This window comes from Schistocerca gregaria, chromosome 6 (genome assembly GCF_023897955.1).
Source record: "Schistocerca gregaria isolate iqSchGreg1 chromosome 6, iqSchGreg1.2, whole genome shotgun sequence".
Taxonomy (NCBI): Eukaryota; Metazoa; Arthropoda; class Insecta; order Orthoptera; family Acrididae; genus Schistocerca; species Schistocerca gregaria.
In genome coordinates, this window is record NC_064925.1 from 456,118,845 (window position 1) to 456,132,535 (window position 13,691).

General features: G+C 45.1%; 1 protein-coding gene across 1 annotated transcript in view; it reads left to right on the forward strand.

The window, feature by feature from the left end:
• The first annotated feature begins 2,155 nt into the window (after positions 1–2,155).
• LOC126278910 (60S ribosomal protein L22-like) overlaps positions 2,156–13,691 on the forward strand; it is a 185,260-nt gene continuing 173,724 nt past the window's right edge. Inside the window, exon 1 of the mRNA XM_049979185.1 lies at positions 2,156–2,275. Within this exon, the coding sequence (XP_049835142.1) occupies positions 2,156–2,275 (120 nt within the window). The remainder of the gene's footprint in view (positions 2,276–13,691) is intronic.

A 13,691-nucleotide genomic window follows, 5' to 3' on the forward strand; every position in this document is an offset into this window, starting at 1 on the left:
CAGCAGCGCAGTTCCAGACTGAAGCACTTAGAACCGCTCGGCCACACCCGCCGATTGTAAAATACACAAAGATTAAAATACTGATTGTTTTTAAAACCCGTTTAAAGATTTTATATTACATTTAAAATAGAGTTACTCTTGAACATGAGTGATGCCATGGTATAATAGTGATGCGAGGTGACACAAAAGAATTTTAATGATGTACATCTACATCTACATCTACATGGATACTCTGCAAATCACATTTAAGTGCCTGGCAGAGGGTTCATCGAACCACCTTCACAATTATCTGTTATTGCAATGAAAGAATGAACACCTATATCTTTCCGTACGCGCTCTGATTTCCCTTATTTTATCGTGGTGATCATTGCACCCTATGTAGATCGGTGTTAACAACCTATTTTTGCATTCGGAGGAAAAAGTTGATGATTGGAATTTCGTGAGGAGATACCGTCGCAACGAAAAACGCCTTTGTTTTAATGATTTCCAGCCCAAATCCTGTTTCATTTCTGTGACACTCTCTCCCATATTTCGCGATAATACAAAACGTGCTATCTTTCTTTGAACTTTTTCGATGTAATCCGTCAGTCCTACCTGGTAATGATCCCACACCGCGCAGCAGTATTGTAAAAGAGGATTGAAAAGCGTAGTGTAGGCTGTCTCCTTTATAGGTCTGTTACATTTTCTAAGTGTCCTGCGAATAAAACGCAGTATTTGTTTAGCCTTCCCCACAACATTTTCTATGTGTTCTTTCCAACTTAAGTTGTTTGTAATAGTACTACCTAGGTATTTAGTTGAATTTACGGTTTTTATATTACACTGATTTATCGTGTAACCGAAGTTTAACGAGTTCCTTTTAGTACTCATGTGAATTACCTTACACTTTTTTTATTTAGGGTCAACAGCCACTTTTCTCAACCATTCAGATATTATTTCTAAATCGTTTAGCAGTTTGTTTTGATCTTCTGATGACTATTAGTCGATAAACGAAAGCATCATCTGCAAACATCCGAAGACGGCTGCTGAGATTGTCTCCCAAATCGTTCATATAGATAAGAAACAGCAAAGGGCCCATAACACTACGTTGGGGAACGCCAGAAATCACTTCTGTTTTACTCGTTGACTTTCCGTCAATTGCTACGAACTGTGACCTCTCTGACAGGAAATCACAAATCCAGTCACATAACTGAGACGATATTCCATAAGCACGGGATTTTACTGAGAGCCGCTTGTGTGGTACAGTGTCAAAAGACTTCCCGAAATCCAGGAATACGGAATTGATCTGAAATCCCTTGTCAATAGCACTCAGCACTTCATGTGAATAAAGAGCTAGTTGAGTTTCACAGGAACGATGTTTTCTAAACCCATGTTTACTGTGTTTCAATAGACCGTTTCCTTCGAGGTAAATCATAATGTTCGAACACAATATATTTTCTACAATCCTGCGATGATGAGTATAACCATATGGTTACACAGACGACAGTTACGGTGGCGACTGCATGTATGAGTAGAGGAAAGGTAGATAGAAACAGGGAGAAGATGTAGATGGAGCTATTTATACCTAAGTTGTGTGGCTAGGCTGAAATACTTATCATTTTCATACTCGAGCATCTCATACCCGTTTTCCCAATTTGCCTGTTACGTGGCAGCTTTGGAGTTGCAATTTTAATGTCCAGCGTGGTTATTAACTGAGCTGGTGAGCCGGCCAGAATGTCCGTGCGGTCTAGGCGCTACAGTCTGGAATCGAGCGACCGCTACGGTCGCAGGTTCGAATCCTGCCTCGGGGTGGATGTGTGTGATGTCCTTAGGGTACTTAGATTTCATTAGTTCTACGTTCTAGGCTACTGATGACCTCAGAAATTAAGTCGCGTAGTGCTCAGAGCCATTTGAACCATTTTTAGAGCTGATGAAACAAAAGCTACTGCGGGCTGCACGCATCGTTCATGCTCTTTCTCCTCTCATAAGAAAACTGAGAAGGCATTCGCTAAGAAGGGCAAGGTCGATGTTTCGTCACTGTTCATTTATGCTCCGTACATGTCGGCTATTCCTCGTTCAGTTGCTTCTCACACGCAACAGGGACGTGGAAGCAGGGAATATTCGTCGCGGGCGAGGCAGCGGCCGTCACGTCAGCGGAAAGGCAGCAGTGGCGGTGGCGATGACAGCTGACAAACGGGGCCAGCGGGCGTCAGCTGTGGAGGGAAGAAGGGCGCCGTCGCCGTCTTTCCTGTCCCGTAAGAGCCGCGCGGCCCCGCTCCGGGCAGAGCCGACGCCCAAGGCAAGAAAAGCTACCGCACTCTGGTATGACATGCAGGGCGACGGAGCAGGAAAGGCTGATAATAAATGGAGGAACCAAAGGGGTGGAGCCCGCGCCCGAAGGCCGGACAAAGCGGCCTGCGCTATCTCGCGCCGGGCCGGCACGCGAGTCGGAAGGTGCACGCAGTGCCGGCACGCGGGCGCACGCAGCACGCAACACGCAGCACGCGGCCACCAAGTGGCAGGTAGCAGCCGCAATGCGGCGCCCTCGCTTATCCCTGCGTGCCTTCGGCACTGCCGCACATCCTGCCTCTGGTGGAGACTGTGCCTCCAAAGAGAACATTCTGAGACACACCATTCAGCAATTTACACAGTGCCCCCTTTTTTCCCTCTCTTCTTCTTCTGAGTGGTTCGACATATGCTGTCACGAATTCCTCTCCTGTAGGTCAGAATAGCACTTGCGACGTACGTCTTCAATTGTTTGCTGGATGTATTCCAATCTCTGTCTTCTTCTACAGCTTTTACCCACTGCAGCTCCTACTACTACCCCAGCAGTTGTTCCCTGATGTCTGCACACTTGTCCTATCATCCTACACGTTCTGCTTGTCAGTTGCGTTGTTTGTGGAAGGAGTCCCGGCAGCGAGGTCGTCGGTCTTATCGGATTAGGGAAGGATGAGGAAGGAAGTCGGCCGTGCCCTTGCAAAGGAACCACCCCGGCATTTGCAGGGAGCGATTGAGGGAAATCACGGTAAACCTAAATCGGGATGGCCGGACGCGGGATTGAACCGTCGTCCTCCCAAATGCGAGTCCAGTGTGCTAGCCAATGCGCCACATCACTCGGTTTCTTTTCCATAAATTGTTTCCCTCGCTGATTTTGCAGGAACGTCTTCTTTCCATATCAGTGCACGCAATTTTCAATATTCTTCTGTATCCCCATATTTCACTGCTACAATTGTCTTCTTTTCTGGTTTTGCCACAGTCCATCTTTCACTACCATACAATGATGTGCTTCAAACATACTTCCTCAGAAATTTCTTCCTCCAATTAAGACCTGTGTTTGTTACTATTAGAATTCTCTTGAGCAGGAATGAGCTTGTTGCCAATGCAACGCTAATCCGCTCTTCATCTCCTTCTTACTCCATCCATTATGGCTTATTTTACTTCCAAGGTAGCAGAATTATTTAACTTTGTCTGCTTGCGGATCACAAATTTAGATGTTATATTTTTCGCTGTTCCAATTTCTGCTACTTCTCATTACTTTCGCCTTTCTTCGATTTCCACCTAATCAATATCCTGTCCTCATTAGGTGGTTCATTCCATTCAACATATACTGTAACTCATGTTTACTTTCACTACATTAGCAAAAATGTCTCAAATGGCTCTGAGCACTATGGGACTTAAATAATGTAAATAAATTGGTTTTACACTCTGCATACATTTGACTCCTTTACCTGTCTAATAGAAGATTGGAATAACGATGTAGTCCCAGGTCAACAAGTATTATTGTTCAAATGGCTCTGAGCACTATGGGACCTTACTTCTGAGGTCATCAGTCGCCTAGAACTTAGAACTACTTAAACCTAACTAACCTAAAGACATCACACACATCCATGACCGAGGCAGGATTCGAACCTGCGACCGTAGCCGTCGCGCGTTCCAGACTGTAGCGCCTAGAACCGCTCGGCTACAGTGACCGGCGTCTTAGATGTATATATTGAACAGTAGGGGCGAAAGACTGCATCCCTATCTTACACTCTTCATAATGAGAGCACTTCATTCTTGCTCTTCCACTCTTATTGTTTCCTTTTGGTTCTTACACACATTATACATTATCCACCTTTCCTTAAAGCTGACCCACTTAGAATTTCGTACATTTTGCAACATTTCACATTGTCGAACGCTTTTTCAGGGTCGACAAACCATATGAATTCGATTTCTTTAGTTCTGCCTCCATTGTCAACCAAAATGTTAGAACTGTCTCTCTTTCCTAAAGCTAAACTGATCGTCGTCTAACAGATCCTTAATTATTTTGTTCTCCATTATCCTGTATATTATTCTTGTCAACAACTTGAATGGATGAGCTGTTAAGCTGATTGTGCCATAATTCTGGCACTCGTGGGCTCTTGTCATCTTCGGAATTGTGTGGATGATGTTTGTCCGAAAGTCTGATGATATATGGCCAGTCTCACACATTCTGCACAACAACGTGAATCGCCGTTTTGTTGCCACTTCCCTATTGATTCTAGAAATTCCAATGCAATGATACCTAGCCCTTCTGTCTTACGTAACCTTAAGTCTTTCAAACTCAGCATCGACTCTTGTTTCTTGTTGTATTACGTTACCAAACAAGTTCTCCTCCTCATAGAGGCCCTCGGTGTACATTATACACCTATGTTCTCTCCTTTGCATCTGACAGAGGAGTTCCCGCTGCAATCTTAATGTTACCGCCTTGCTTTTAATTTCATAATAGCTTATTTTGACTTTTGTGTACGCTGAGTCACTCAGAATTCTTCATATATTTCATGTAATCATTCCAAGTTAGCTTCTCTGCACTTCTTCTTTATTTCATTCTAAAGGGAATTGTATTTTCATATTACTTAATTTCCTTGAACTCTTCTGTACGTCCTTCTTTCGTCGATCAGCTGAAATATTTTATTTACGGTATCTTCGCATTTACCTTCCTTGTACCCGTGTTGTTCATTCTGTCATTGCCCTTTTCAGAGATGCCCATACCTGTTCAACTAGACTGCCTACTCAGCTATTCCTTATCGCAATATCTGTCTCCTGAGAGAACTTCAAGAGTCTCGCTTCATTCCTTAGTTCTTTGGTATCGCACTTCTTTGTGCACTGATTCTTTCTGACTGGTCTCTAAAACTTTAGTTTACTCTTCATTCTTAATAAAATGTGATCTGAGGCTCTTGGCCGGCGGGAGTGGCCGATTGGTTCTAGGTGCTACAGTCCGGAACCGCGGTGTATCTACGGTCGCAGGTTCGAATCCTGCCTCGGGCATGGATGTGTGTGATGTCCTTAGGTTAGTTAGGTTTAAGTAGCTCTAAGTTCTAGGGGACTGATGACGTTAGAAGTTAAGTCTCATAGTGCTCAGAGCAATTTGGGGCTCCTGGGTACGCCTTAGAATCCAATATCTGATTTCGGAATCTCTGCCTGCTCATGATGTAATCTAACTGAAATCTTCCCGTATCACTCGGCCTTTTCGAAGTACACCCCATCCTCTTCTGATTCTTGAACAGAATATTCTTCATCTTCTGCTTGCGACGTCGGCACGTATACCTGAACTATTGTTGTTGGTGTTGATTTGCTATCGATTCTGACGAGAACGCTCTATCAATGATTTGACCGCAATTTTCCACTCTCCGCCCTACTTCCATATTCATAATGACCCTACTTCCGTCGTAAAATTTTCTGCTGCTATTGATATTACCCTGTATTTAGTAGATCAGAAGTTTTTGTCATCTTTCCATTTCACTTCACTGACCCTCCACTATATCTAAACTGAACCTTAGCGTTTCTTTTCCAGATTTTTCTGACTGCCCTATCAAAACCCGCAATAAAACGTCTGACATTTCACATATCGACTCGTAGAATGTAATCCTTTTCTTGGTGCTTCGAACTTTTCCTCATAGTAACACTTAGTAGCCTCCCCCTCATCCCCCTCCCCCCCCCCCCCAAGTGGGGAACTAGTCAGGAATCTTTTGACAATGGAGAGGTCATCATGACATGATTTTCGAGTACAGGCCTATGGATACACGTCCCATGTCTTTAATGCATCCTCACATCGTCGATCGTAGCTAATTCTTCCGCCCTTTACGGGCAGTTTCCCACCCCAAGGACAAGAGAGTGCCCTGAACCTCTATCCTTTCCTCTGCCGTCTTTGCAAAGGCCTTTGGTTGAATGAGAGTGAGTTGTTGTGTATTTAGTCTCCGGCACCACTGCTGTTGATTTAAGCAGTGGCGGGGTTCAAACCTGGGACCGAGGTTGTTTTGATTATTAGTCAAAGGCGCAACTTTTTCTCTTTTTGCGAGAAGTAAACTTACATGTTTCGGCATCCTTTTTGTACATTAGATGCTAACCTCTTTCTTTCCTCACATTCCTGAATATACCCAAGGCGAAGCTAGTGTCGCCGCTAGTTTAACCTAAAATTAAAAGCAAGCCCCCAAAAAACTCCACCAATTCAGGCGTTGGCTCCTATCTATAAGATCCCAAAATGTCTACCAAAAACAGGAAAGAAAGGTTTCTTTTATTTATTAATATAAATATTATAGAATAATGTATTATTATAAATTAATTTATTATTTTGTATTTATGTATTAATTTTTCGTTTTAAATTAATTTTTTAATTTCTTTATTTTTTATATTACTAATCAATCTACGTCGCACCAGAACGTCCTCGGAAAGACTGGCGATCGACTTCGACATCAGCGGGAGGAAACCCTTATGGTGGCAACGCATCAGTTGAACATCGATGCACGTCTTGCAAGTGTGTATGAATAACGAGTGGATCGAATCTATAAAATGGAAGAACGCGCATATATCAGCTGCTCCTAGCTTGAATGAACCAGCTGCCTGAGGTGTTGCGGAAATCACTCTGGATAAAGCTCTAGAATCATTGTAGATACTTATGGTTCTCGACAGCTGCACAATGTCGGCCGTTAAGATATTGCAAGACATCGAGATACACCAAACAGGTGTTGGACAGCGTACCAGCTAATACTACTCACTGGGTGGGTCTTCGCCCGCGTGACATAGTCTTGTCTAGGACGAGAAGAATCTGTGCGCTGGTGCTGTCAGGAGTCGTGCATGTGTTGAACCCCAGCAGTTGAAGGACCAAACTCCAAACATTGCTTGCCTAGCCGCAGCCAACCCTATGGACTTCGTCGTCTTGCACGACACACGTGGTACATAATGGCGAAACCACCATACGAATCCGGTGAAGACGTGGTTGGCCTAGTTGCTTCCCATTAACCCACACATTCCAGGTGGAGTGGACATGTGACGCATGAGTATGGGCGTGCACTGACAGACAGACCGCATTCCACCGGATGCGGGGGTGTTTTCTTTCCATCACATGAGGCGGAATGTGCGACTGCAGCGAAGCATACACCGTCTTGATCGTAGGTAGACGTGGACAGAGAAGCGCGATCCGAAAGTGGCTGTCCTCAAGAAAGAAATCGCTCAAGTGGAAAAAGGGCGCTGGGAAGTCTTTCATTGGGGCAACGACTGAATCTGTTTAGTGTATTCATCTCTTGGTCTCCCTCTACGATTTTTACCCTCCACGCTGCCCTCTAATACAAAATTGGTGATCCCTTGATCCTCAGAATATGTCCTACCCAGCTATACCTTCTTCGAGTCAAGTAGCGCCAGAAATTTCTCTTCTCTCCAAAACTATTCAATACCTCCTCATTTGTTATGTGCTCTATCTAGCTAATCTTTAGCATTCTTCTGTAGCACCATATTTCGAAAGCTTCTTTTCTCTTCTTGTCTAAACTATTTATCGTCCACGTTTCACTTTCATACATGGCTACACTCCACACAAATACCTTCAGAAACGACTTCCTAATACTTAAATCTATACTCGATATTAACAAATTTCTCTTCTTCAGCAACGGTTTCCTAGCGATTGCTGGTCTAAATTTTATATCCTCTCTACTTCGACCATCATCAGTTATTTTGCTCACCAAATAGCAAAACTCATTTACTACTTTCCTAATCTGATTCCCTCAGCATCACCAGATTTAGTTCGACTACATTCCATTATACTAATTTAGCTTTTTTTGATGTCCATCTTGTATCTTCCTTTCAATACACTGTCCATTCCGTTCAACTGTTCTTCCAGGTCCTTTGCTGTCTCTGACAGAATTACAATGTTATCGGCGAACCTCAAAGTTTTTATTCCTTCTTCATGGATTTTAATAACTACTCCGAATTTTTCTTTTGTTTACTTTACTGCTTGCGCAGTATACAGATTGAATGACACCGGGAATAGGCTACAACCCTGTCTCACTCCCTTCTCAACCACTGCTTGAGGGACTCATAGCTCACTTTAAATATCATGCTTTGACTCACAAAGGAATGTAGTGCGGCTAACAAGAGTCTCGAAAGCGTCTGTGCCCATGTGTGGGATTTTAGACGTAACATAAGCGTTAACATACAGGTTATGTTGCAGCATATCCGGGTTTCGAAGTCGATGCTCAAAGATCTGCGCCGCGATCCAGCATAATAGGCGCAAACGTTTTTGTGGTATTTTTATTTGTGGTGAATTCCTATGGGACCAAACTGGTCATCGGTCGCTAGGCTTACACACTACTCAATCTGACTTAAACTAACTTACGGTAAGGGCAACACATACAGCCATGTCCGAGGGAGGACTCGAACCTCCGACTGGGGGAGCCGCATGACCCATGGCTAGGCGCCTGAGACCGGGCGGCTAACACGTGCGGCAAGACTATACTGTTTAGGGTCACAGATAGCCGAAAGTCGGACGTAATATCAATGTTCAGATTTCTTATAATGTCGTAGACCCGCAGGGGTGCGACGTATTCATAGGGAAGCCCTCGTCCTGTAGGCAGGGCGGGATATTTGCGAATGTAAAAGACGCTGCCTGAAGCAGCAAAAATGATTCAAATGGCTCTAAGCACTATCGGACTTAACATCTGAGGTCACCAGTCCCCTAGACTCAGATCTACTGAAACCTAACCAACCTATGGACACCACACACATATCCATGTCCGAGGCAGGATTCGAACCTGCGACCGTAGCAGCCACGCTGTTCTGGACTGAAGAGCCTAGTACCGCTCGGCCACTGTGGCCGACCCTGAAGCAGCACCCTAGGGCTGTGCTGCTTTTGCGTTGTTGTCGTTGAGCAGGAGGAGGACCAGGTCGTTCGTGTGATGATGGCGATGACGATGATAATGATGATGAAGATGATTATATGATTAAACGGAGTAAACTACTGGCTCGGTTACTCCATTTCATGAGGTAAAAAGCGAGAAAAGTGGAAACTTGACTGCTCCAACTATATAAGAAAGTCAAAGAATTTGAAAAAGAACGTGGCAGTGGTTGTAACACGACAGGTAAAAGAAAACAGAGATAACCCAGGCAGCTTCTTGCACGAGAGGGTCTAACAGCACAACAGATGAGGGGGGAAGAAAGTAACCTGCGGTCACGTGGGGGTATCCGCCACTAGGGCGAAACCGTCCTTCCCCACAACTATCCCTAACACTGGAAGTAGATGAGCATAACAGTTTACCGTAGAATCCATTGTCCCTCAGAAAAGGCAGCACTTGAGCAGTGAGTGGCTGTCTCGCCATCCGCAAGCATCTGAGGCAGTGCGATGTGCAGGCTGAGAGCGTGCCGCACATAGGCGAGCAGGGGCACTCGACAAGAACATGCTCTACCGTCAGTAGATTACCGCAGCTGCAGTGAGGAGGGTGGTCCCGACGCAGAAGAACATCGTGGTTGAGTGTCAGGTGACCGGTGCTTAGTCAGCACAGCACAACGACATCTTTCCGAGAGGCCTGGAAAAATGTTTGCCACATTTTAGTGAACCATTATTCTCTTTTCTGTCGTATACTAGCTTCAGTAAATTTTGGGAGAGTTTTTGCAGAAGAACTGCTGTGAAGTTAGGAAGGTAGGAGACGACGTACTGACGGAAGTAAAATTGTGAGGACGGGTCGTGCGTCTTGCGTGGGTGGCTCAGTTGGTAGCCGACACGGTAGCTCAGCGTGTTCGGTCAGAGGGCTGCGTGCTCTCTGTAATAAAAAAACTGAGTCAAGGAACCAACGATAAAGTTGAACGGATGTCTTGTGACGTCCGCCCCGACCAAACGCAACGAACTATATCGACCAAAATTCGTAAAAAAAAAAAAAAAGTTGGTAGAGCACTTGTCCGCTAAATGCAGAGGTCCCGAGTTCGAGTCTCGGTCCAGCAGACGGTTTTAATCTGCCAGAAAGTTCCAAAATCAGCGCACACTCCGCTGCAGAATGAAAATTTCATTGCAGAGAGGTGTTCTACCTCGTTATCAGATTGTGTGCACGCTGAAATACACTCCTGGAAATTGAAATAAGAACACCGTGAATTCATTGTCCCAGGAAGGGGAAACTTTATTGACACATTCTTGGGGTCAGATACATCACATGATCACACTCACAGAACCACAGGCACATAGACACAGGCAACAGAGCATGCACACTGTCGGCACTAGTACAGTGTATATCCACCTTTCGCAGCAATGCAGGCTGTATTCTCCCATGGAGACGATCGTAGAGATGCTGGATGTAGTTCTGTGGAACGGCGTGCCATGCCATTTCCACCTGGCGCCTCAGTTGGACCAGCGTTCGTGCTGGACGTGCAGACTGCGTGAGACGACGCTTCATCCAGTCCCAAACATGCTCAATGGGGGACAGATCCGGAGATCTTGCTGGCCAGGGTAGTTGACTTACACCTTCTAGAGCACGTTGGGTGGCACGGGATACATGCGGACGTGCATTGTCCTGTTGGAACAGCAAGTTCCCTTGCCGGTCTAGAAATGGTAGAACGATGGGTTCGATGACGGTTTGGATGTACCGTGCACTATTCAGTGTCCCCTCGACGATCACCAGAGGTGTACGGCCAGTGCAGGTAATCGCTCCCCACACAATGATGCCGGGTGTTGACCCTGTGTGCCTCGGTCGTATGCAGTCCTGATTGTGGCGCTCACCTGCACGGCGCCAAACACGCATACGACCATCATTGGCACCAAGGCAGAAGCGACTCTCATCGCTGAAGACCACACGTCTCCATTCGTCCCACCATTCACTCCTGTCGCGACACCAGTGGAGGCGGGCTGCACGATGTTGGGGCGTGAGCGGAAGACGGCCTAACAGTGTGCGGGACCGTAGCCCAGCCTCATGGAGACGGTTGCGAATGGTCCTCGCCGATACCCCAGGAGCAACAGTGTCCCTAATTTGCTGGGAAGTGGCGGTGCGGTCCCCTACGGCACTGCGTAGGATCCTACGGTCTTGGCGTGCATCCGTGCGTCGCTGCGGTCCGGTCACAGGTCTACGGGCACGTGCACCTTCCGCCGACCACTGGCGACAACATCGATGTACTGTGGAGACCTCACGCCCCACGTGTTGAGCAATTCGGCAGTACGTCCACCCGGCCTCCCGCATGCCCAATATACGCCCTCGCTCAAAGTCCGTCAGCTGCACATACGGTTCACGTCCACGCTGTCGCGGCATGCTACCAGTGTTAAAGACTGCAATGGAGCTCCGTATGCCACGGAAAACTGGCTGACACTGACGGCGGCGGTGCACAAATGCTGCGCAGCTATCGCCATTCGACGGCCAAGACCGCGGTTCCTGGTGTGTCCGCTGTGCCGTGCGTGTGATCATTGCTTGTACAGCCCTCTCGCAGTGTCCGGAGCAAGTATGGTGGGTCTGACACACCGGTGTCAATGTGTTTTTTTTCCATTTCCAGGAGTGTATTATGACCTTTATGTAATTTTCAAAACCAGACAACATCTATTATGTCCGAATTCCTCTCGTATTCTTTTGCACATAAAACAATGTGTATATCCCGCCAAGAATGGGAAGAAAGATAATAAAAGGCGCGTAGTAAAGTGCTACAGTGTGCTAAAAACAGAGAAAATATAGTTTCCGCTTCTGTGTCAAAAGACACTCTAAAGGAAACTGACATATTCCAAAATGCACTTGTCCTGTTCTGCATGACCTCATCACTTGTGTGAAGAATGCAACGAAAGACTTAATGCATTTATTTTTTTGTGCTGATTTGATTCATATGCTGAATGCTACAAAACTGAGAAGCCCAGTGTATGACAGTACGATCGCCAAATCCCGTAAGTACTGTATGTAAAAGCAGAGTATTTGACTGACCGATGTCAGTGTAGTGGATGGGCCAGAAAACTTATAATGTCCGATGCGCAGTGTATCCTGACTACTGGAGTGAGTTGTGAACGGATGTGGGGATCTGCTCAACTGGTCACAGTGGCCTAATGACTAGAAAATCCTGAGGTGATGGTGGAGTACGTGCCGCCACGTGCTTAAGGAAATGAGGCAAAATGGCCCAGCAACAGACGATGTTAAAACTGAAAGTTAAGACATACATTGGCAACACTAAAACTATTTCCAGACAAGCTACAACTGCCTAAAGACGACGCCGAACTTGCGGTAATGAGACGAGTTCACTAAAATTACTATTCTAAAAACAGGGAAATTATAGTTTCCGATTCTGTGTCAAAAGACGCAGTAAAAGCTACTGACATATTCCAAAATTCTCTTATCCCGTTCTGCATGACCTCTTCACATGTGTGACGGATGCAACGAAAATTAATATTAACGAAGTTATTAACATTTAAACTAAAAACTCCGTACAGCATCAAGAATGAAGGATACAGGCACGAAATATATGCGTGTGTCGGAGAGTGAGGTACACTTTTATGTCACTGAGAAATGATCATATGTCGACTATTGTTAAACAAATACCTATAAATTAGTTATTGAACAATCCATGCCTACATAGATTTTCCAGCATGCAAACATATGATTGTGACCAACACGAGAGCGCAGGACCATTATCTTACTATCCGTAAAATTGAATATATCCGGTTATTTTGCTATGTTAAAAGTTAGGTAATGTGATACGAAGTTGTTAATCAACCGCTAGTGTGTGTGTGTCTAAATGTCGTGGTATATACAGACTCGCGAGTGATGGTCAAGCTGTACGCTGGTGTATTCATTCAGGCAGACGGTAACATGCCAAAGGTTTTAAATATGCAAGCAGAGCAGAGTGCATTGTATGTCGTCTTCCTCTCTTGGTTGGAAAGGTTCGTTTTGTGCAGTCCAGGGAGCCGCCTGGGCTTTTTTTCGGGACTTAAGACTATATCTGTGTGCATCAGTTTAGGACCTAGAGTTACTGCGATGTGCCTTACTTCAGGAATTAGGAATATTTTGGCACTCTTACTGTTAGTGGGTATTGACTCATAGTCGACTAACAGTGATTGAATATTTCAACCTTGGTGAATTTGTTACTATATAAACACTTGCACGCACTGGTTGGACTTTTCAAAATTTTGTTACTGTTTAAGTGATCTGATGCACGGCTCTGCGCCTTAAGTTTTCATTCGTTACTGCCTAGGAAACTCTCAGGTTACACTGCAAAATTAATCACTTTGGGATATCATGTTGTGTTTAGCTACAGCCTGTGTAAGGCCACCATTGGGAATAGATCTGTATGTGATTTCAGTAACTTATGATTAATACCTTGGTTGTGGCTCAAATTATTAAGGTATAGGATAATATTCTTAATGTTTCTTTTTCCTTAATAATCGTTATCCCTTTACTCACTCATTTTTTTAATTGTCTCACTGACGTTCTATGCCACAGTAGGGGGCCTCATGAATGATACCTGCCCCTAAAAGGGCG